Source organism: Macrotis lagotis, chromosome 6, assembly GCF_037893015.1.
Source record: "Macrotis lagotis isolate mMagLag1 chromosome 6, bilby.v1.9.chrom.fasta, whole genome shotgun sequence".
NCBI classification, from domain to species: Eukaryota; Metazoa; Chordata; class Mammalia; order Peramelemorphia; family Peramelidae; genus Macrotis; species Macrotis lagotis.
Window position 1 is genome coordinate 31577353 of NC_133663.1, and position 26088 is coordinate 31603440.

General features: G+C 38.9%; 1 protein-coding gene across 5 annotated transcripts in view; it reads right to left on the minus strand.

Moving 5' to 3' along the window:
• TNIK (TRAF2 and NCK interacting kinase) overlaps window positions 1-26088 on the minus strand; it is a 397128-nt gene that overhangs the window by 160406 nt on the left and 210634 nt on the right. For all 5 annotated transcript variants that reach the window (XM_074190918.1, XM_074190919.1, XM_074190921.1 and 2 more), the window contains exons 4-7: window positions 15374-15499; window positions 10538-10648; window positions 7225-7315; window positions 3357-3487 (exon numbers count right to left, since the gene is read on the minus strand). In XM_074190918.1, the coding sequence (XP_074047019.1) occupies window positions 3357-3487; window positions 7225-7315; window positions 10538-10648; window positions 15374-15499 (459 nt within the window). The remainder of the gene's footprint in view (window positions 1-3356; window positions 3488-7224; window positions 7316-10537; window positions 10649-15373; window positions 15500-26088) is intronic.

The following is a 26088-nucleotide window of genomic DNA, read 5'->3' on the forward strand; positions in this document are numbered from 1 at the left end:
ATTGAACCACTGCTTCTTCTTAGTAGTTTAAAGAAATCCTGTTCAGGAAGGAGATGAAGTTTTAAGTCATTCCACTGTTTTCCAATAGATCCTTGTAAAATTCTCCTGTTGATTAACTTTAAGGAAAGGATACTTAAAATACAGAACATGGTGGTCTTTCTCTCTCGTTTTCCTTCAGAGACTCAGAGACTCCTCACTGCCCTGAGAGACACATCAAGAAGACTGAGAAGTTTGTGTTTGTGTTTTCCTGATCTGATTTCAATAATGATGCCTTATTTGGATTGAAGAATTGTCATGGGCCAGCCAAATGCATGTTTTCAGGACCAGTTTTTCAGGATCAGAGTGGCATTGTTGTGATGTGATATGTGTCCTTTGTTCTCAAAGGAGACCATGACATAGGCTGGTGATGCCATGACAACAAGTGAATTGAATTTGAGTGGGGGGGGGTGCTGCTTACATGATGCATGGAAAATCAGGGTCCTTGTTCTGGCTTTTAATACATAATGGGTCTGCAACCCTAAGTAAATTACCTAACACCTCTAGGTCTCAGTTTCCTCATATATAAAATGAAGAAGGTCCGTGATCTAATGATGAAATGACTTCCAAGGGTCTCTGTCAGTTTTTAATTGTTCCAGTCAACAACAGAGAACACAAATTCTAGAACTCCAATTTCTTTTCCTGTAAAATAGGGAGGATTATGTTTAAAATGAAGGGGATTGACTGGATGATACCTAAGGTTTTTTCTGAATCCATCTCATCTCTGCTTCTCTGAATCCATTGTGTCTAGCCTTCCTATATGAGATCACTTTAAATGATCTCCATTGTTACTGCTCTTTGATACCTGTCCCCAAATCATTTTTGGTAACTTGGTAGTTATTTAAGGTTTTTGCAAGGCAATGGGGTTAAGTGACTTACCCAAGGCCACACAGCTAGGTAATTATTAAGGGTCTGAGGTCGCATTTGAACTCAGGCACTCCTGACTCCAGGTCTGGTGCCTTATTCACTGCATCACCTAGCTGCCAGTTGTGTTTATTTTCTGGTCAGACTAAGAGCTGGTTCAGGGTTTTGTATCCCTGGTGCCTAAGGCAGTGAGCATTTAATAAATTCTTGTTTAATTAAACTGAATTTCACCAATTGAAATTCACCCATTTAGTTAAACTGAATTTCACCAACTTTTCCATTGGGCTTGGAGTCAGGAAGGTTCCTCTTCCAGAGTTTGAATCTGGTCTCAGACACTAGCTGTGTTACCCTGGGCAAGTCATTAAATCTTGTTTATCTCAGTTTTTTCTTCTGTAAAAGGAGCAGAAGAAGGACATGGCAAAGCACTCCAATATCTTTGCCAAGAAAATTCTAAAAGAGGTCATTAAGAGTCAGACATGACTGAAAAAAATGACTAAACAACAAAAACATAAAGCCTGCAAAGAAAGTTGAATATTCTGCCCAAGGTTATTTAGTGAGCAGTACAAAGACCATATGGTCTGCCTCCCAGTGATTTCTACTGCCATGTGAAAGCTGTTGGGGGGATGAAGGGCTCCTGGATTCCACTGGTCCCAGATTTGCCAGATGACCTTCCACCTACATCTAAACACAATTTACCAAACCCTGTTCCTATTCACAATGGTAAACAATGTTGAAGACATCCAAGACTATACCATTAGAGTGGAGAGACAGAAACCTCTACTCTTTCACATACTTTGGATGAAGGTGGAAGACCTCATTCCTCTAATTGAATTCTGGGAGAATTAGTATTAGCAGCTTCGCAGTCAAAGGGGAAATCAAAGGCGGCCCACTGAATTTCAACTGACCACTCCAATATACAACATGCTTTGGACGCCGTATGGAAGCCACTCACACCCTCACTCTCCTCTATGGCAAGTAACCAATAATAAGTCCCTTAGCAATGAAACTTTATATAATACTAAGGATACTTGAATCTGACTATTTTAAGTTGAGAGAGAAGAGAGAAGACAATGAATTCATAATTTAGTGTAAACTGAATATGAAAAGAAAGGAAAATGACTGCCAAAATTGTTTGCCATAAAGTATGAATGAAATAGAGACATGTTTTTCAATGCCATGAGGATGGAACAAAAGCTAGAATTAATAGACAGAAAAGACAAGCCAGAAATATATAAAGAATTTGTCTAAATAAGCAATCAAATATTATGGGTGATTTTAAAAATACATATGGACATCTTAAAAATATATTATCCTAGTTTGGTTAGGAACATCAATGATGACTGTGTGTGTGTGTGTGTGTGTGTGTGTGTGTGTGTGTGTTCATGTGGATGTGGATGTATATATAACATTTAATGTTAGCAAACTACATTTTGCATAATTGACTCAATCGCAAACATTGTCCACAACAACCTAGTGTGAGGTCAGTGCTAACCATGGTGCCCAGCAATCTCTGAAGAATCCAAAAAAGAGGTCAATGGAGAGGCATATGCTTTGCATACATTAATGAACTACAGTGCCTTCCAAATGAAGACATGAACAAAAAGTAGCTTGACAGATAACTGTATGAATGGAGCCAAGAATAAAGAATAACAGATGGATAGCCTGGGTGGTGGTAGTGGTAGCAGTAGTAGTAGTAGCATTAGTGTCTTTATACTTGAAAGGTTGAAACATGCTTGACAGATATTATCTCATTTGATCCTCAAACAACCCTAAAAATAGCTGTTATGACCCTCAATTTACAGCTAAAGAAATTCAGGTTGATAGGTGTCAAATGACTTGTGTTAAGGTCATAAGCTAATATGTATCTAAGACCAGATTTGAACGCATGACTTCCTCATTCCAGGTCCATGTTCTAAACACTGTGCCATGGAGTTGCTTTTGTTACCCATAAAATGAGGAAGAAAGAAAGAGAAGGAAAGAAGAAGGCAAGAAGGAAGAAAGGAAGCTAGGAAAGGAAGGCAGGAAGAAAGAGGAAGGAAGGAAGGAAGGAAGGAAGGAAGGAAGGAAGGAAGGAAGGAAGGAAGGAAGGAAGGAAGGAAGGAAGGAAAGAAACTAATCCAGAGGTTTCTGGAATTTGGGGCAGATTCTCTTTGAAGGAAATATAGGAGAACATAACCAACAGTAACAAAAAATGAGGTTACCCCATGCTCTTTTCTCTGGGAAGGGAAAGCTACATTGAAGACATCCATGAATTTGCTGAAGTTGAATTAAAACATCCTATGATAAGTTTTTTATTTCTTCGTTTACTCATAGAAATGCCCTATATTCAGTAGGTGCTCAGTAAATGTTAACTGAATAATCTGTATACTCAAAAACACAAAATGATCCTTTCACTAACAATCCCAGAATGGGAGGTTTGCTTTGACCCTAAAAGCAACGTAGTTAAGAACTCATACCTTGAAATCATAAGTGGCATCAGGATTCTCATCACAGGCAATAACTTCTGGGGCCATCCAATAGGGCGTGCCGATAAATGTATTTCTTCGACCTACTGTTCGGTCTAATTGGGCACTGACACCAAAATCCACTGGGTAAGGAAACACAGACATATACATATTAAGCACTAAACTTTATAATCCATTTAGAAACAAAAACAAAATGACAGTCCCAAGTTGGCTACTTCATGGGATAATTGCATCATGTTGTGTTCTAACAAGCTCAACATTTACTGAGACATATAGTCTGAAAGTCAAGGATATTTTAAATCTTTGATCTGTCCTGGAAGCACCTTGCCAACAAGCAAGGGAAGCAATCCTGAGTGCTTGCATTAATAGATTGTGCAGGGGGTGCGGCTAGGTGGCGCAGTAAATAGAGTCCTGGAGTCAGGAGGACCTGAAGTTCAAATTTAGCCTCAGACACTTAATAATTACCTAGTTGTGTGGCCTTGGGCAAGCCACTTAACCACACTGCCTTGCAGAGGAAACACCCTATAATTAATAAAAATCATTTGTGAAGAGTCAGAGTGGCATAGTGAGCAGGCCAGCCTTGACGTCCCTTCTAGCTCCTAGACACTCAATCCTAAACTTCTCATATAACTCCAAGTCCTCTTCCTGCTTTTGATGTATGATGTACTTGGTCAAGATTCTTGACTTGTGAAGACTACGGACTCTAAAGCCTGAATTTACAATCAGTTGCAGCCCTGATCAGTGGAGGGAGTTTACATATTAAGAGTTCCTCCCATTATTGAAATCACAGACCAACAAAAATTAAAATATCAATATATTTTTTATTAATAGACCTTTTCTGACAAACAGAGAGTTTGCTTCCCCCAAATGGGTGATGGTGGTGGTACCAGTTCAGCAAACAGAACAGAGATTCTATATAAAAAATAGAATCTTTTGGAAAACAATTCTGGGCTTATTTTCATAGCTTCTGAAGATACCTAGGGATACTTTAGGGGAAAATGACTATAATATTTCTTTTGTATCTCAAATTTTAACTATATAAATAATCTCATTTTTTCAATACATTCTCTAAATGAGGCATTTTGCTCCATAGTAGGCTTCCTTGAATGTAGAGCAATTAGAATTGCATTTGGGTTTTTTTTTCTGTTTTATTTTTGTTTTATTTTTTTTGCAAGGCAATAGGGTTAAGTGATTTGCCCAAGGCCACACTACTACATAATTATAAGTATCTGATTCAGGATTTGAACTCAGGTCCTCCTGACTGCAGGGCTGGTGCTCTATCCATTGTGTCACCTAGCTGTCCCCAACAAGTATTTTTTTTCTTTTTTTATGTTTTTGCAAGGCAATGGGGTTAAGTGGCTTCTCCAAGGCCACACAGCTAGGTAATTATTAAGTGTCTGAGGCCACATTTGAACTCAGGTCCCCCTGACTCCAAGGCCAGTGCTCTATTCACTGCACCATCTAGTTTCCCCCCCAGCAAGTATTTCTTAATAGTATACCTTAAGTCAGACACATTCTGGACATACAATGAAAAAGTAAAAACCATTTACTGCCCTCATGTAGCTTACATTCTATTTCAAAAATTTATATACTAATGGGACTAAATTATTTTCATCTTCATATAAGCACTATCCAGTACAATGCTTTATAAATCAAAACAGGTCAATGAATGTCTATTGAAATGAATTGGAGTTTAAATTAACCCTTTGATTAAACATATCAAGCTAGTGGGAACTGATGGAGAACAAAGGTATGTCTGGGGACATCTCTACTAGCATCATAGAAAATTGGAGTTGGCTTTTAATTTGACCCCTTCATTCTATAATCAAGAAAAGGAGGCACAGAAAGGAGAATCACTTGCACAAGGTCACAGACTTAGAGCAGGAGTGATCATCTGAACTTCTTATCGTCAAGCCTAGAGCTCTTTCTATCATACCATGATATGTTTCTGGACATATCCAGTAGCCTGGGCCCAGAGCTTTCAGGTATATATGTGAAAGTCAATTTAGCGAATTCATAAACTTTTTTTTACCATCTACTTGATCCACAACACTGTCCTAGGTCCTGGAGACACAAGGAAAAAAGGAAGATGTCTCCCTTTGTTCAAGGACCATCTCTATTCTGAAGAGCAGGAGGAGAAGAAAGGGAAGAGATGGGGGGGGGATAAAAAATAGGAACAGCAGGTAAAGAACATTAACTATTAAGAGGTTCAAGAAAGTCTTCCTATGAGAGGCAGCAACTGAGCCCTGAAGGAAGCCACAGATTTTCAAAGGTAAAAATGAAGACAGAATGAATTTTAGGGATGGGGGGTTGGAATGGGTGAGATGAGGTGATGGTGCATTTACTCATCTGTGGCCTTCTTATGTCCATCAGTGCTTTTTAACTGTATATTTATCCTATCCCTCTCCTCTGGTGGAGGTGGGGGTGAGGTTAGGGGAAACAAGGGAGTGGAGATCCTCAGAACCTAGCCCAGTGTCTTGGCTTTAGCTGATTAAAGAATACTGACTGAGATGAACAAAGACAGATGGTTTCTGAAGTGTAAGATTTAAGCCACAGAACAACCTTGAAAAAGTGGCTCTAATAGACAATAGGTAAATGATGCTCTGGAGGTGACAGTGCCAAGGTGTACTGGCTGGCTGTGGGACTCTGGGCAGGATACTCAACTATTCGAAGTCCCCAGGTGATGCTCTAAGACTGAAGTTGGGGAGCAGGGGAATAAAAAGAAAGAGATAGGGAAAGAGATACAGAGAGGGATGGGGATAGAGAGGGAGACAGATAGAGACAAGGTTATATATATATATATATATATATATATATATATATATATATATATATTTATATATATACATAGAGAGAGAGATAGAGAGAGAGAGAGAGATGGATAGAGATAATTAAGGATGGAGACAGAGATGGGGAGAGACAAAGACAGAGATAGAGATAAATATATAGATAGGAAGGGAGATAAGGATAGAAACAAGACTATAGGGGAAAAGACAGATCAGGATAGAGATAGAGACAGGGATAGGGAGAGAGGCAAGGATAGAGAGAGAGAGGGATGGAGAAAGAATGAGATAGAGACAGGGAAGAGACAAGGATAGAGACAGCGATAAGGATATAGATAGGGATGGAACCAGGGAAAGGGAGAGAAGGGGATAAAAAAAGATCAAGATATTCTCTAAAGCACAATGTTGGCAGGATAAAGAGATTGAAATGCTTTCTCACTCCATTCTTTGAAAGTTTAATTATCTCTTCCCAAAAGCAATATCAAAAATCTGCCTACATCAGCTGTCAGAGAAACAGGATTGCTCCTCATATCTGGAACCAAACAGTCCTCTGGCAGGTGGCGTACAAGCCATAACGAAATCAACTTTCATGTGAAGACAAGGAGATAAACCAGGCGAAGCTGCGGTATCAGTGATTCTGAACACGCCCAAGGGTGAGGGTTTTTGGTAGAAATGGATCCCATCACAGAAGGAGCCTATCCTTATTTTTCTGAAGGCCCCTCAAATACAACACAGCCGACTTCTACACAAGTCCATGTCCCCAACCCTCCCTCAACCTCCTCGGGTAGATGTCATTACAGAATGGTTGACAGCTCCTCCCAATTTGGAGGCAGTTTTAGGCATTTCAAGTGTACAACTAACAGCCCTGATAAAATAAACAAAGAAAAATTGTCAATCCCACTTCTATTCTTAGAACTGTGAACTCCAAGCTGTGGGCCTCAAATTCACAATTGTTACAAAAAGAACCTCAGCTGTTGGCCTGACATGACGTCTATCAAGATCCTTCTGGTTCCCAAGCTCGGCTGAATCTGCTTTTCCTGGCCTCTTCCAAGAGTCTGTGCAGTGACGGCACTTACCTAGCTTTACTTCGGCATTCTCTGTCAATAAGACGTTCTGCCCTTTAATATCGCGGTGAATCACTTTGTGTTGATGCAGGTGACTCAGGCCCTGGAGAGATGGAGAAGCAGGAAGGGTTAACAAGACCTGATGACAAATAAATCACAACCCCCACCCCTCCATTTCCACTAAATGCGCTATGAGGAAAAATTAAAATGTTAAAAAACGGCACCAAACAAAGCCAGGCAGGCCCAGATGTGTTTAGAGGCTGATTACACACAAATCTTTCATATGCTTGGGATGATGGTTTAAGTTATGGAACAATCATAAAAGTGAACAGGATTTACTGCTTAGTAATATAACCTTTCCCTCTCTGCTTGTGGCAATATAGGTCAAGTTTTGATGAAACATTCTAGCCATTTCCTATTTCAGTTAATTCTCTCTTACCTATTTAAATTGCGTTTTACCCTTTATTCTCAGAGGTAGTGTATATAAGTGCTAGGGAGACCTTGTACTGATTCAGCCTTAGCCTCCACCTCTTCATCCTACTCCCACATATGAACAAAGGAGTTGGAAAAGTCACTGTCTCCTTAGCACTGAGCTTCCTCAATAATAAAATGAGGCAATTGGAGGAGACAACCTTAAAAGTCTAGCTCTAAATTGATGCTCTTTTGGGGGAGGTTTCATTGGATACAATGCAACCCTTCAGAAATCAAGGAATATATTTTGTCTGGTTATTTATTTTTACAGTTTCTTATCAAAATTAAATAATGATGGGGAGGCTAAGTGGAGTCAGGGCCTGGAGTCAGGAGGACCTGAGATCAAATCCAGCCTCAGACACTTAATAATTAGCTAGCTGTGTGGCCTTGGGCAAGGCACTTAACCCCATTGCCTTGCCAAAAAAAAAAAACTAACTAAAAAAAATTAAATAATGATAATATCCATTTCCCCTACATCTGGGGAATGAAAAAAAAAATGAACAAAGGCTTCAAGGTGAGGTGACATGCTCAAGGTCATAAAGCAAGCAAGTCAAGGCCACTGTACCTTCTCATGCTCTGCCCCTCATAATGAGCAGTCAATAAACATTAAGGGTCTACTATAGGCTTGTAGTCAATAAACATTAAGGGTCTACTATAGGCTTGACATTGTACTAAACTCTGGGAAGACAACTGTATAAGACAGTCCCTGTCTTCAAGGAGTTAACAATCTAAACAAGCACTAATGTACAAACAAATGATATACAGGATAAATAGGAAATAATTTAAAAAGTGAACTAAAGTAAAACTATAAAACTAAACTTAAAAAAGGCACTAGAATTAAAAGGATTTGTGAAAGGCAAGGAAAGGTGAGATGAGAAGGAGAGGGAAGGAAAGTAGGAAGGAAAAGGAGATATAGAAAAGGAAGGAGAAAAAGAAAAGGAAAGAGAAAGGAAAGGAGGGTTGAGAGGGGAGAGGTTTGAGAATATGGTAGAGAAATTCCATTTCCATTGTTGGCATCTATTGCTGTCATTTCTAGTCTTCCTTTCATATGTGAATTCTGTGTTCATTATCTATGGAAGACAATTACTAAGGGACAATTAAAATCAGTGGCGTTCCATTTCTCCGTCAAATTACTCTGATTTCTAATTCTTGGAGGCTGGAAACGGTGAAGCATATGGATTTCCTTTCTGATAGCCACATGTCTTTCATTGATTTCTCTGGCAAACAATTCACCAATGAAGATATGAAATGTCATATATTAACTTTAGTTTGGAATCATCACCAGTCCCCAACATACCACCCTTTTGACAGAAATCAGAATGAGCCAATTTCGAATGCACATGGCTGTCTGGTAGATGGTTCACTCTCACAATGGAAGATGCACTTTGGGCTCATTAATTAAACAACCACTAATCAAAGTATGCCATGATTACTATCAAACTTGTCAAAGCACAAAATATAATTCTTTAAGTGGGAGAGGTGGGGCAGTTAGCTGATGCAGTAGATAAAGCACTGTTCCTGGAGCCAGGAGGACCTGAGTTCAAATTTGACCTCAGATACTTGAAACAATAGCTGTGTGACCCTGAGCAAGTTACTTAACCCCAATTGCTTCACAAAAAATAAATAAATAAAGTGGGAAGCACAGTTTCACTTCTTCTAAGTGTATTAAGAATTTTTATTCTTCCAAACCTAGTTTTGATCAGTATGGGAAGCTCCCAACATGGAAACTACCTTCACTAATAAACTAGCCACTCATTTATGAAGATTTTGGTATATAGAGTAGTAGTTGGAGATTTTTTAAAATAGTTGGAAACTGCATCAAGGGAATAAATCTACCCCCCCCAATACAGCAAATGAGGGTATCTAATGCTCACAAAAAATCTCCTTGTTTAAGATATTTTAATCAGGGAGCGGCTAGGTGGCACAGTGGATGGAGCACTGGCCTTGGAGTCAGGAATACCTGGGTTCAAATCCGACCTCAGACACTTAATAATTACCTAGCCGTGTGACCTTGGGCAAGCCACTTAACCCCATCGCCTTGCAAAGTCTAAAAAATAAAAAGATATTTTAATCTTAGGAATATAACATGCTACAGCTGTGCAAATATTATCTCGTGTAATCCTCATAATAACTATGGGAAATGTAATATGCTAATGACATGCTATCCTATGCTAATATTATCTTCATTTGACAGTTGAGGAAACTGAGAGAGATAGAGGTCAAGTGGCTTATCCAAGGTCACACACATGGTTAAGGTCTTGATTCCAGGCCCAAAGCAATTTCCACTAGTCATAGCTACTACCTCTTGCAATTATTTTTTTGACAAGATATCAGCCCAGTTATAAACTTCAGTAAAAGAGAAATGTGTAGGAAAACAGTGAATTGGTGATTTATTCAGTCTAGAGGATCCCACCCCCCAAGACGAAATCTTTTCTCCTAATCTGGGTTGGCACCTTTTTTCTAATTTATTATCTTCGAGAGTTCCCTGAGGGATAAATGACTTGTCCAGGATGACCCAACTGTCCACTGTACCATGCTGGTTGGTTATCTGGAAATAAGTGATAAGACTAATATATAATAACTACTTCATGAGGCTGTTGATAGGTGGGAATGAGGTAAAGTTTACGTAATTCTTTGCCAAATGCATAACACCCTATTAATGAACACCAGTATAATCATAAATAAAGATCCAGAGAGGTTTGTGTCATCTTTGACCTGTCTAGAATCCTATTCACTCCCATTGAAGCGAACCTTTCCAAAGGCCATCATCACCAGTAGAGTTAGCAGCCCTAAAGGCTGAGATATCTGCACCCCTCTCCCCAGGATGTAGGAGCGTGCCCCATGTGACTCCTACCCGTAAGATCTCCCGGCAGATGTATGCGATCCACTCCTCCTTCAACGTGTTGCCTTTTGTATTCTTGATCAGATCTGTGACAGAGCCCGCGCCGCAGAATTCCATCACCAGCTGGCAAAGAAAGGATGCAAACGCAAAATTAGTATAATTAGGATAGGAAGCACCCGTGGGCTTGACTGAGCACAATGGAAGACCCTTCAGCCCTCCACCTTGGAGTGCCATTACTGAGAGAGAAAGTGATCATTACACAATGTGGACCAGAGGAAATTCCAGTTTCTAAGGTGGAAGAAGTTACTAGTCAAAAATAAAGTGAAGAAGGAAATTTTCAAAATTTCCACGCTCAAAATTATCATCAGAAATTAAAGATAATATTCATTGCCCAAAAGGAAAAGGAGTTGGGCAGATTTCAAAGTCGATCATGATCCATTGCTTGTGGCACAACATTCTTTCTGACAATCTTAAATTGAGTTCTATAACATTAAATAGGAGAGATCACCAACTGGCTTGGGGCCATGGCTCCAGGTGCCATCCCAAGCAACAAAAATACATCAAGGAATTTTCTTTAGGTAGTTTTCAAGTGACACTGGGAGCTTTCTGGACAGGGACTATACGCTTTTAATTAACTTCAGTAAAAGTTCCCAGGAGGCTGGATACATCAAATAAATTCAATAAACAATAAACCCTTATTTAGCATCTTTCATCCCCATAGCTCCAACCTCTATAAATATCAACTCATTACACTGCCCAACAACTTTGCGGAGTAGGCATGAGACACACTCCTTACTTTAAAGAGGGCAAAAAGGAGAAAGGACAAGATGAAAACTGCCAAGTCTGAGTTATTTTGTTCATTGCCCGTGTAGAGAATGACCTTCCTCTCTCCAATCTTCTCTCCTTCCCTTTGAATACATTCCACTGTAAAACTTCATACAATATCTTTCCCAAATAAGTGAAAATGTAGAGTGACATTTAGCCCAATATAACCCAAAGTCAACCAGTATAGCCAAAATGATCTCTGTTGATTCGTGTTGACTTCATTGAATTATAATTCTTAAGTGTTAACAATGTATAGAGGTGGGACCTTTTAGCCTGTGATAAGGGAAGGCTATGGAACTTTGGCACCATCACTCTATCTACAAAAATTTATTCAAATGGCCCATCTTTGCTAATTTTTTTTTATTTCCAGTATTTAGCATTGGGCTTGGCCCATAGAACTTGCTTAGATCATTTCTGTTCTTTGACTTTTAGACAGTTATGTGTCAAACATAAGCATAAAATCTTGTAATCCAAAACCATAATAAATGGCTATTCTCAAGGTAACTGAAATTCTAATGGGGAGGTAACAAGTACATATATTAAGTATGTAAAATAAATTCAGTGTAACTGAGGAAGAGTACTGCCAGAAGCATCATGATCAGAAGATCCTTAGATCAAAGATCTGAAATTATAAAGGAATATAAGAGATCATTCAATTAACCCCTTCATTTTTACAGATTTGGAAACTGAGACCCACGACAGTTAAAGTCAAACAGATATTAGATCACAGTCCTGGATGACAAAGAACCTGGTTAGTCAACTAGTGCCACCCCTTCATTTTATAGATAAAGAAACTGAACTCTAAGTTGGTTGAAAATTGCTCATGTAGGCTTCATGTAGATGATAGGCTTAAACTTGAACAAAAGTCAAAAATGTAGGAACCTTGTTTAAATACAAGAAAACCCAAGAGAAATCTCAGTTTTTTAAGTAGATATATATGTTCTTTTCTTTTTCTCTAAATTCTGTTTACAAAAATAACTTAAATGTTCCAAGACCTCCTACAAATACCATTATTCTGGTACCTAGCTGGGGAAATTTTGCCACCCCTGAGTCCTATTAGACTTGCAGGATTGCAATTTCCCAAGAGAAGCAGTGGAACTCCCAGGCCTCCACATCTTTTAAAATGATATTGGACAAAGTACTCTCTGATAGACTATGAGGAACAATCAACTTCTGGCCAGGCTCTAATGCTACTGCTTTCTGACAAATCCTACCCTCACACTCAGCTCTGGCTAAAGCCGATTGCCTTCTTTTCATCTTCCTATGGAAGAAAATGATCATTAAATTATGTAATAGTCATAAAACCCCAACAATCCAAAACACCTCGTTTGCTGGTGATTGGTGACCCCAATCACACAGCAGTCCTGATAATTAGCATGCAACTTAAACGGCTGGGAGCTTCTCTCACTACAAGGTACCTGACTTCACCAGCAAATAGAATCAAGCTGCCAAATGCAACTGAGTTAGGTCAACAAGGAAATGTCTCATTAGGAAAAAAAAAGAATCAGTCAATTCACAAACATTTATTAATATAGTACCCAAAAATATCATCTTTTAAAATGACTTCATAGAGGATTTTTCCGCAATTATTTTTTGCCTTTTTTCCTTTGATCCAGAAATTATAGTTTGTTTAGACCTCCTTTAATATAATAGGTAATCAATAAATGTCTCTTTCCCTATGCTCATGCTATAAATTATTATAATAAAATATTTAATAAATGTCCCTACACCCTGCCTTCAGTCACCTACTAGTGACATAGGGGGCTCAAAGCCTATACCAGGATAATGTCTGGCAGGTCCTTCTAAGTCCCAAAGGCTTCTAGAAGGAGACTAGCAATGGAGAATGTATTGTTAGTAGAAGTGAATACTGTGTTTGTTGCAGACACTGAGATAAGAGATGGGAATACAAAGATAAAACTTAGATAACATGGTTTTTGCCTCCAGGGAGCTTACATTCAAAAGGAGAAGACTATATCTATCTGTATCTGTATCTAGAGATTTATATAAATGTAAATAGGTATATATTTCATATAAATAAAATGAATGCAAGAAGTAATCAAAAGAAATGCATAGCTATATCAGAGATATCCTCAACATGATTGCAGGGTGGAACATTTTTTTTGGCCAAACTAGCTCTCAGACAACCCACTAAGCTGAAGAGAATGATCACAGAATCTGAAATCCCTGAAGACAAGGTCCGTTTCATTTTTAGTTTTGTGTCTGTCATGATCAACACACAGACACTACAGAAGGGGCTTAAAAATGTTTATTTTGTGATTGGTTGGGTTGCATAGGTGGAAGGAATATACACAATGATTTGAATTACTAAATATTGAATCTTCCTTCCTCCTTCCTTTCTCTCTCTTCCTTCTTTTCTCTCTTCCTTCCTCTTTCTCACCTGTTGAGAAAGGTGGGTCCCATTAATTAAAGTAATGGTGTGATTCCCACGATCAGTTTAGCTATTGTCTTTTCTAGCTATGACACAGAAAGAGAAGTTACAATCAACATTCAAACCTGTTTTGCTCAGTCTATAGTGTGACCAACAGGATACCTTACTTGGTTTCCTGAGTTTTCAGAAGTGATTCAGACTTGTAATTCTTCTTAAAAACACAATAGTGGCTTTCTAATTTCAGGACAATTAGTCCACTTCACCGTCCCTGACTTCTCAATGACAGAATTATCCAGTAAAGGACAGCCCAAGTGAGGCTCTTCATCACTGAAAGGCAGGGGAAGCATGAAGGCGATGCTATGTGTCGGAGGCTCACTGCCTCTCTGAAAGATCTTAATCTTTATTGAAAGAACTTCCATTTTTGATTTCCGTATTGCGACCTGAGCAGTTGATAAAAGAGAGTCACTTGGCCATTATCAGGAGCTGGTACTAAACAAGTGTTTATCTCAGCAACAAGCTTGATAGAATTCTCCAAGGTTATAATTCAATCAGACACTGGAAACATCGCCTAGTTGCCGTGACATGAGAAACACTCTAGTTTTACCCCCAAAGAATTATCTTGGGGATATTTCATTTAGCTTGAAGACAGGGAATAAACTCTTCAAATTTCTGAATATTCTGGATAGATGGAAAATATGGTTATAACATGTACTCTGGGGTGGTACAAAAGAAAGAGGGTTGGATTTTAGGAGGATCCAAGATCAAATCCAATTCTGTCATTCAATATCAGTGTGATCTTGGGCAAGAAACATACCTTCTCTGAGGGTGTTCATTAATATATAAAATGAGGGGGTTAGACTAGATGGTCTTTAATGTAGATGCCTTTTAGATTTAGATCATATTTGATTTGGTTTCCAGTGTTAGAAAGGACATTGACATCCTAAGAGTATATAGAACCCTAGGTTTGTTGTTGTCATCAAATACCAATAAAAACAAGCTGGGTTGGGAGAGAGGGGATAAGGAGACTCATCACCATGAAATCATTTTAATACAAATTGTCTGTTTATCCTCATTGACAAAGTGGTTCCTGAAGAGTTCTGAGTGTAAAGCCACAGTTGGATCTGACGAGAATTTATTACATCCTAATAATGCGCCAAGCACCTGGGTAGGTACTTCAGGTACAAATTCACAAATAATGACATTGCCTCATGAAGCCTACATTGTTGGAGGTCAAAACAATTCATACACAAGTAAATGAAAATACATAAGTATATACAGGTTGTGGCTAGATAAATAGATCTGAGAATCATCCGCACAGAGAGAGAAATGAATCCATGGAAACTGATGGGATCACCAGGCAAAATAGTATATAGAGGGAAGATAAGAGGACTCGAACACAATTCTGGGGGATGCTGGTTGACCAGCAGGACCTAGATGAAGTTAAGTTAGCAAAGTAGACTGGGAAGGAATGGTCAGAAAGGTTGAATCTATCTTAGGAGAGTACTATGTTACAGTTCTCAAGGGAAGAGAGCATCAAAGGTAGGTGTGAGGATGGGAACAAAGACAAATGCTGTGTGTTGGTCAAAGTCCAGATGCAAGAGAAAAGAAAAATGAAATGGGAAAAGGACACTTACCCAGAGCTGGTCATCCATTCCCGGGGGATTCTTTTTGATAAAAGCACCATAGTAAGTAGCAATATTTCTGTGATGAGAGTATTTCTTCAACATGTTGATTTCTTGTTTGATTTCTTCCTCTTCATCCTGTTTAGAATAAAGAAAAAATACGATGGATCTAAGTAGCTTTCGGTATTATATCATCATCTCAACAGAATAACCAATAGGACTCTATGCATCTCCCCCCACCCCCACCCCATGGGTAGATAAGCAAGCATAATGATTAAATTCCATTAGAAGGACAACTTTTGAATGACTCTTGATTGGGAGTGTGACTGTTGAGGAAGGGGCTATTTCTGCTTCCATAGAAAGCTGGCCCCCTCTGATCTGTACTTAGCAAGCCTGGTCCTTGCTGCAAGCAACCTCAAACTAACATTTTAAGATATTCAATTGGTCAGGAAAACTTGAGGATATAAAGCTGTTGGATGAGCAATCAAAGAATGAAAAGTAATTGAGCAATCACCAAGCATTTATTAAGGTTTAGTATGTGTTAGAGGCCCTGTGCTAATCTCTCTTGGGTACAAAGAAAGGCAAAAATAGTCCCTGCCTCCAAGTAGCTCGCATGGAAGTCAACATGCAAATAACTAGGTACATATATGCTACATGCCACAACATGGAAGTAGCAGGGAGAAAACCAGAGGCCACTGGAAGGTTGCCTCAGGGGAAGAAATAGGCACAGGAGGTTCAGCAAGATTGGAGGAAAGAACATTTCCATGTGGCATTTTCCAAATTAACTAATAATTCTTTGTAAGTGAGTCAATCAGACTGGCATTGATTAAATACTTACTAAATCCTGGGGATATAAAGGATCATAAAAAGAATTTTAGACTTCAAGGAGTTCACTCAAATTTTAATGGAGGAGACATTGAGATGGCAATTACGAAAGAGACGATGACTCAAAAAGATATACAGGTGATAGAGGAGACATAGAGAAATGATAGAGAAGATGGAGGAGAGAGAGAAACTATAGATCATAGAAATAAGAGAGATGATAAAGATTAGATTACTATGGATGATAGAGAAATGGGTGGCAGATAAAATAAATGGATGGTTATGGAGAGAAGATTAGAGAGATGATAGAGAAGAAACAGGTAATGCAGAAGTAGATGACAGAGAAGAAATAGATAAGTGATAGAGAAGACAGATTATAGAGAAGATGAAGATAAAGAATAGATATATAGATAACAGAGGAGATGATAGAGATAGATATATGGAAGTTAGATAATAAAGACAGAGAGACAGATGATAGAAAAATAGAGATAAGAGATATCATAAAGATAAGATTAAGATAGATGATAGACAAATGGGTGGCAGATAAAATAGATAGGTGGATTATAGAGAGAAGATTAGATAGATGATAGAGAAGAGACAGGTAAGGGAGATACAGATGACAGAGAAGGTAAAAATGATAGAGAAAATAGATTATAGAGACAATAAAGATAAAGGATAGATATTGGATGTCAGAAGATAGAGGTGATAGAGATGATAGAGAAAGCAGATGATAGAATGGCAGAGAGAAGATGACATACAGATAAAATCAAATCAATAAATAATCAATAGACAGAGACAGAGAGACAGATACACTCATACAAGGGCTAATCTCAGTTGGTTCTATCTGCTGAAAGAGTACAGGTGCTCTCAACACTCTAAATTTTATCACCCTGGGCCAGAAGCTTGGCGATTCTGCCCTATTTACTGCTCTAAAAAATGCATGAATGTGCTTCCAACCCGCTTTATATCCTCACTTAGAAGAGAACAAGGAAGGATTCTTACGTAACCAATGTTTCAGGCCACTGGGAGGCCTTTCACATCAATGGGTATCCCCTAAACAAGCATGTACAAGAGGCAGAGAACAGAATTCTGAAAGACAATGGAGGCAAAGAAGACCAGGTACACTGGTCACACCACTCTTGAAGAAGGAAGCTTTACTGAAGGGATTTCACTGCTAAGGATGAAAGTTAGAACAGAGAGGACCTAGGAACCAGTGAGTTCTAAAGAAGTTCAACAACCAAGCAGAAGCATCTCAATGGAACAGGAAAATGAGAGATGTGGCATGTCAGATATTAATAGAGGGAGGATTCCTATGATTTCATAGTTACTAGTTAACAGATGGGCACTTTAGGTAAAAAAAAAACAAGCCAAGGTTAAGAGATTATGTGATTTGGCCAAAATAAGTCTCAGAGCTAGGATATGAACCCAGGTCTTCTAGACTCCAGGGTCAGCATTCTAACCACTACTCCACATTGCCTTAAATATCTGCATAGAAACAATTTCAAGTCAGTGCAGAAAATGAAGAAAAACAGTAATTTTTCAAGTTCTATTTCATAGCTAAATACAATAAAGACTTTTAATAAGTGACATACTTAATGTATGTAGAAAGCTGATTATGTTTGCTTATATGATACAAAAACATCAGATTTCTTTCCCCCCGCCCAGTTGATCAGGGTGGGTGAGAGAAAGGGAAAACAGTAAATGTTTGATAATTTTAAAAGTAAAAACCATATTTTGAAGGTATGAATTTTATAATAAACACAAAATTATCCATTTAGTATTCAAAGCATATCATAATCTAGCACCTCCCCTTACACACACATTTACAATCTTTATATTTTACTGCTCCCCCCAATATATTTTGATCCACTGATACCAGATTCCTTGCTTCTTCACGTATCAGTTCTGGGCATTTTCTCTAGTTGTCCCCCTGCCCAGAATGTTCTCCCTCCAATCTTTCCCTCACTATTTCCCTAAATTCCTTCAATTTCTAATTAAAATCCCATCTTCTACAGGAAGCCTTTCCTCCCCCCCCCTTAATTCTGATGCCTTTGCTCTGTATCTTCTTTCTATGGACATGTTGCTTATCCCCTGTAGACTATGAATTTCTTGAAGGCAATTATTCCTTTCCCTTTGTCTTTGCAGTCCTCTTGCCTAACACAGTGTCTGGCACAGAGTGGGCATCTGATAACTCTTTGGTGATTAACTGAAGAAGAGTTTTAATTAATAGGATGTTTTATCGCATTGAGCTGAATGAAACAGACCTTCACCTACCACTCATCACTCCTAGTTCTGGCCTCTGGAGCCAAGCAAAACAACGCAACACCCTTCAACATGACAGCCTTCCAAATACTTGAAGAGAGTTCTCATACCTCCCCTCCCCTCCCCTCCCCCAAGCCTAAACATGTCAACTGATTTTCATGTGGCAAGATTTCAGGGCCCTCCTGTGTTGGCTTTCCCTATACAAATCTGTCTTTTCTCAAAAGCACACTAATTCTCTGGAATTTCGAATATGATTGGAAAGTCCTATTCTTATAATAGTCCAGTGAACTCAGACTAGCTAAGGCAACCACACTGACGAAGGCAACTTTCTATGGATGATGCCAGTGTCTCCTAAAAATACTTGTGTTTTCTCCTTTTTCTCTTGTTGGCCATTGTAGTTATTTTCTCAAAATGCTAAGAAATAACAGAGCAAATCTTCTATTTGTAGACACAACATGGTAATTGAACTGGACACAAGCTATTTCTGAGAATGTTACAGCTGGGCAGCCACTATCCAATCCAAACATTCATTCATTTTGACTGAGGAGAAACTGAGGTTCTAAGAGGCAGATAGAGAGCCAGATATAGAGATAGACAGTCAGAGGGATATTTAGACAGGCAGACAGAGAGATAGCAAGAAGGATGGATGGATGGATGGATGGGATGGATGGATAATAAATGGGTAGGTGGATGGAGAGAGAGAGAGAGAGAGAGAGAGAGAGAGAGAGAGAGAGAGAGAGAGAGATCACAACTTTTCCATGAAGACTTGCTAAATTCCCCAAGTTTGGTCTTGAAGGTAGTATAGTGGATAGAGCAGTGGACCTGTAGTCAGGAAAACTTGAATTCAAACCTAGCCTCAACCTGTTCCTAGGTGTATGATCCTGGTCAAGTCACATAACCTTTATTTGCCTAAATTTCCTCTATTCTAAAATGAGGATAGATTGGGTTACTGCGAGGATAAAGTCAGATGTTTGGAAAGTGATCAGCACAGTACCTGACATGTAAAAGGCACATAACAAATACTTGGAAAATAAAGAGAGATACTACTTATTCTTTGCTTATTGCTTCCCAAGGACTATGCTAAGTGTTCAGGATGCACACACAAGGAAGTTGTCCCTGTCTTCAAGGAGCTTCCATTCTAATGAGGTAAAATAAACTTAAAGAGAGAAAATGGCAGCAGGGGAGTGAAGCTATGTTCTTGGCATCAGGCTTTGGAGTTGGTAGTTACAAAGTGAAGTGGGGACTCGAACCTAAGTATGATAGAGAGAGACCCAGGATGGTCCCAGGGGTAAAGGTCAAACCCCTCAAGAGAAGGAGACAGGGATGGTGAGTACCAGTGTGGAGGCACCAGGGTGTGGAGATACTAGATTGGTTAAAAAGTCACCTTGCTACTAGGAGGAACAGGGACGAGAAGAGCCAATGCTCCCGTCACTAGCCAGTACCTAAACTCTAAAGGGAGTGTCTAGATTGACTGTTTTACCATTTTTAAGAATTCAAAATGAAGAAATTTGTCTCTCCTTTTTCAGAAGAAAAACCATCAAAAAAGCTAGTGTACTCGTGTTATTCATGGAAATGACAAATTTAACCAGAGGAGAGGCTGGGCCTCCCATTTGGGCACAGGCTGTTTTCCCATGCAGAGAACGTTCTCTTTCATTCTCATAGACCTCTTGGTTCCCCGCCAGACTCAGTTCAGGGGCCACCTGTTGTGGGGGTCTTTTTTCTGATTTTCTGATTCAGTAGTGAGGACTCTCCCTTTGGCATTCTGAGTAGACACTTCAGTACCAACTAAGCCTTACTTTGGTTCTTTGGTTCACACTTACTTTGAAATGAGATCACTCTTGCTAACTGAAGTTAAAATTCTGTAAAAAAAAATGGGATGAAGAAGGAAATGGCATGCAACTCCAGTTTCTTTGCCAAGAAAAACCCAAAGCGGGGGTCACACAGAGTTAGACACGACTGAAAAAAATGACTAAAAAATTAGTTCTAGCATAATGGAAATAGGCAATGTGAATTCAAATCCTGTGACTATTTCAGAGGATTTGCTATTTGTATCAACTGGGACCTAGATGCTTTGCAAACCTCAAAGTGTTGGTTCTGTTCTTCTTATCATATATTTGGAATAACGTCTTCCCATGTCAAAGCCTGCCTTTTCTAATCAAGATGTGATGGACAATAGACCTTCCTATCTTGGCCTTTTCCTAATAGCTGCCATGTCTGTTCTGCTTTAAACAATGCTTATTTTAACATAAGGGATGAGTCTCATGCCCTGGGACACGAGGAGAGATTAGTGTTCATGTTTAATCTTTGAGGGAATTCCAGTGACTCCACTATTGATAAGGATATTCCCTCTTTCCTAAAGCAGTTCAAATGTTATATAATGTGTTATCTTAGATAGCTGGCTGGGGTTAAGTGACTCATCCAAGGTCACCCAGAGGCAGAACCTGTACCCAGGTCTGCCTAACTCCAATACTACTCCTTCGCTCCTTCGCACACTATCTCTTTTTACCTTACTGAGAGGGAAATAAAAACTGAACAAGTGGGGCGGCTAGGTGGTGTAGTGGATAAAGCACTGGCCCTGGAGTCAGGAGTACCTGGGTTCAAATCCGGTCTCAGACACTTAATAATTACCTAGCTGTGGGGCCTTGGGCAATCCACTTAACCCCATTTGCCTTGCAAAAACCTAAAAAAAAACAACTGAATAAGCCTGTTGAAGCCAGAGAAGGGTAGTTGATCTCCTCAGACACAGCATAAAAAAAACATTTCCCCACAAAGAAAAATCTGTTGCAAAGTTTTAAGATAACTAGTTAAGCTGTGATATAATTTCCCTTGATATCTCCTTGCCTAGTCAGCTCCTAAAATGTTCCCCAATTAGGGGAACTTAAAGTTTCTAGAGAGCTAGAATCATAATTTTTAATATTTCCTAGTTAGTGTGAATGATATGACAGGGATTTAATAAATGCTTTGAAACAAACATGTAAGAATATTAGATAACAATGAAGATAAGATTCATGTTTCTTATTTCCTAATCGACAGTGTTGGAGTTTGCTTTGATTATGAATGATTTTCTCTTTTTTTTAATGGGGAAAGAAAGAAGATATAACGGAAAGGTGGAAAGGTGCTAAGAGAGAGGGAGGATGGAAGATGGAGGGAGGGGGAGAGAGAGAGATTGAGAGAGAGAGAGAGAGAGAGAGAGAGAGAGAGAGAGAGAGAGAGAGAAAGAGAGAAAATATAAAGGTTTAATTGAAAAAAATTGAAATAAAATACTGTTGTCCCCCTCATATTACTTTCTAATTACCATGTAACCTCCATAACGGACTTTTAAAAATTCTGTCTTTGTATCCTGAGTACTTAAAATAGAACTTCGCACATCACTAAAGATGTATAGCATGCTGCCTCCTTCAACACAAGGTAAGTTCCTTGAGGGTAGGCCTATTTGGTTTTTTTTTTTTTGCCTTTCCCTAGTATTTGGATCATGGTAGTTGATTAATCATTGCTTGCTGACTGACGGCATATTTATTGGCTTGGATCAAGCATACCAACAGATGGTGAATTTGACATTCATTTTTGTATTTAATGAGATCCTGAGGAGATGAATGCCATGTGAAATAGCGAAAAAAAAATTTTTGAAGAACAGTTCCTACCCTCATGGGGATTAAAATCTGTCTGGAAAGAACATGAAAAGTGGAATTATCATCTTATTTAAAATTCTAAGTGTGGAAGAAGGAAAAACAAGATATCATTGGAAAAGAGGAGAGGGGTGCATATGAAAAGAAAAGTAAAATAACTTGCCTGGGGAGGGAGTGGGCATTCCTCTCTCTCTCTCTGGACATCTTCCAGCAAAACCTGGATGATCACTTCTCTAAGGCAATGTAATCAAGATGCTTTTTCAATAACTTTAACTATATGCCTATTGAGATCCCTTCCCAATATAAGATTTTATCATTTGGATTGAATCTAGAAACAGAAGGAAATTTTCTCCAAACTATTTAAAGTCTTGTTAGTTTTGAAAGAGAGAAATAAAGTTAGAAACTTAATAGAGGGAGACTAAAGGATCTATCAGAAAATTAGATACAAGAAAAACAAAGGAAGAGATGGTAGTAATGGAGGAGAAAATGAGAAAAAATGGAGGAATCAAAATAGGGCATGAGAGAGAAAAATGTGTTTGGAGCAATGGAGAAAGAGGAAACTCAATCAAAGAAAGCTCCAATCAAAGAACTCTTTTATAGTTCAAGATTGTACCAGTATGTTCTAAGAATCAGTGCAACACAACAAACTCAACAGTAATTTTCTCATCTTTATATTTACTATAATATAGTAATTATTATACTATATTATTTTACCATATTTTATATATTTATATATAATTTTACAGTAAACATATGTTTACTATATTATTACTATAATAATATGTCATTATATTGCTGTGATGTTGGGAGAATTTAAGTTTGGGAATGTACTTTGAGGTACAAAGATGAAAGGCACTACAGAACACCAAGTTATTACAAACAACATTAGGCCAAGGCTGGTGAAAATAAGCAGACACTTATCTTTTTTCCATACTTACCTGCACACACACACACACACACACACACACACACACACACACACACACATGCACACACATTCTCTCTCTCTCTCTCTCTCTCTCTCTCTCTCTCTCTCTCTCTCATTTCAACAAGAAAATTTGTTTTTCTTTACTTTTTTTTAAATGAAGTTAGGATGGGATGAAAGTAGATATTTGTTAATTAAAAATAGAATTTAATTTTAAAAATAGGCCAGTAGTCAGGAAAAAGGCTTTTGCAAAGGTTTATTTTTTATGTATTCTGTTTAAGGTCTACTAAATTTTCAGAACTGTAAGCTAATTTATTGCAATTAATATGATGATATTGCCTTATAACTGAACCAGAAAAGTTTTATTTTTGGTTTACTATTTGTGAAACAAAAGCTATTGGATTAATATTAAAAGCATTTAAGGTTTTCAAGTAGAAAAGTTCTTGCTATGTTTTGAAATTATCATATATGAGATTAAGTTCCTGAGAAATCTCATTTTCTTTTTAAGATTATGTAACTATATTTGGATAAAAATGAATAAACTTAGGAAATTTAAAAAGACAAATAAAAATAGGCCCGTAGTTGAACCACTGACTTAGTACAAAGTAAGGATAGGGAGGTAGACTGTTATCAAAACTCAGGTCAGATGCAATGCATGTTTATTTCAAAATACTCATTTCAGACCCACAGCTGTCTGTTCTTTTAATTATATGGAAATCCATGGTACCAGAAGACGAGCAGTAAGTACCACTACTGGGGAATATGGGTCACTGAGGCTCCAAAACCAAGATACTCCTTCTTTGGAGCTTGCTTAGTCTGGTCTATCTTTGTTAGGTTCTCAGAACTATGCAACATAATGATCACAGATCTAGAGCCTAAGAAGGGACCTCAGGGTACACATAGGTCAAGTCCCTCACATTAATCCCTAAAATGTTGAGACCCAGGGATTAAAAATGACCTTCTTCAGATTCAGGGCATTCTGGGCTGCCTTCACCTTTCAAAGCATTCTCCTCCTATCTCAAATCTGTCTTAAGGCTCCTTTGAATGACTAGATTATCATGTAGGCATTCTCCTGAATAGGGATTCAGGAGTCGCCAGAACCAGGTTCTTAGGCGTGCTCAACCAATCTTCGTTTACTAATGGTCACCAAGAAGGAAATGGCTAGAAACTGCTAGGAAGCACAGGTTCCTAGGACAACCACTCTGGCAACGAGGACAGTTCATACTGATTTAACCTCATCTGGATAAATCTACCCAACTTACTTTGCCTGCTCTTTTTCTCTTAGGTTTCCAGATGGCAAGGAGTAGTGACAAAAAGTATTAGCAATTCTCTTATTCTTTTCTGGTTTGGAAAGAACATGATATACAAAACACTCCAGATCATGGTATGTGAAACTTCGTTGGCCAGACAAAGAATGATCAGTGTATCACAGACTCAGGGAGGATATGAGAGTGGACTTGCAGTCGTGTATGAGAGGACTAGATGGGTTCTCCTTAGCTCCAGAAGACAGAAGGAGGAACAATGAGGTGAAAGTATAGAGCTTCTCAATAGTGGGGAAAAAGCCATCTTGGGAAGTTAATGGGTTCCCCCTCACAGAGATCTCTATGAAAAAGCTATACATTCTCTTTTCATTTGTATTGTAAAGGGGATTCTTCTTAGATAGGGGCCATATGAGACTGAATAGTCCCCAAAGTGGTTTTTCCATTCTGATGCTCTTGCACTGGCTCTCATTGGAATTTTTTCCCTTCTCTAATGCTTTTCTTCATTCACTCCAGAGCTGGCATCTGACTTCCCTTTGTTCTTTTTGTTCATCAGACTCAGTCAGACTCTTTCCTTCTCCTTTTTTAGTTCCCAAAGTTTAACTGTTCTAGTCCAATGCCACCGTTAGTAGTTATCACATATTCACGTATATCCTTGGGAGGTGGGTAATGGGAAAGAGACTGATGGGGGGGGGATGGTTACCTATAGATCTATGAGGCAGGTGCCGAGCCATTTTCCCTTTCTCCTTCCCTCTCTTTTTCTCCAATAAGTACAAAGAATAAAAGCTCGGACAGCTGTGACGATGATGGGAGGAGCTGGTAGCAGGTGGATAATGGAGAAGAAAAGACAGAAGGAAGTGGGGGTAACCAGATGGGGGGGGGGGGAGTGAAGAGGACAGTGTGGTTCTGGAAGTTCTGCCCCTTACGAGAATCACATGTTGTTGAGCGGGTGATCTATCTACCATGTATCCAATTCCCTCATCAGTCCTAGGTGGGGCCTTTGAACCAAGAAGGTAAGATATTGTCCCTAGGCCTTACCTGCAAGGCAACTTCCCAACACAAGCGATCCTTGTATAATCAACATGACTTCCCAAAGGTCCCCTAATAAAATCATGAGTCGGGATTGACTTTACAACTTGGCTAAGTCTAGGCTGCTTAGGGTCTTTCTGGACTTTCCCGGATACATCAATCACTGCATCCAAAAGGGAGTATGTGGCATATTCAGAGTTGCTTCCAGGGGATAATAAATACTGATCATACTGATCCCAAGCTTTCCCTAGTTCCACAAAACTATTTTTTTAGTTTTTCAAGGTAATGGGGTGAAGTGACTAGCCCAAAGTCACACAGCTAGGTAATTATTAAGTGTCTGAGACTGGATTTGAACTCAGGTCCTCCTGACTCCAGGGCTGGTGATCTATCCACTGTACCACCTAGCTGCCCCCCCCATAGAACTATTTTTAAACAAATTGTTAACTGTGTTTTAATATAATTCTGACTCCAGGTCCGCCACTCTATCTACTGTATCATCTAGCTGCTCCTTTTTAATCCTTTGATTTTTCAGAAATATTTAAAAACATGATTCTGAGAAGGGAATCCAGAATGTTCATCAACTGAGAAGCTCTGACGCAGCTCCAGGGCCTAACAAACCAATGAAAATAAGAGAAGGAAATAGAAGAAGGTGGGATAGATTGATCAACGCTACAAGTCAACCTCTCCACACAACATTTGATTGTGACCGGAGCTGGGGTGGGGGTGGGGGGCAGAGTTGGGGAAGAGGGATAAAGAGAGATGCAGGAAAGGGGGGAAGAAAAAAAAGGGAAGGAACTCCCAGCT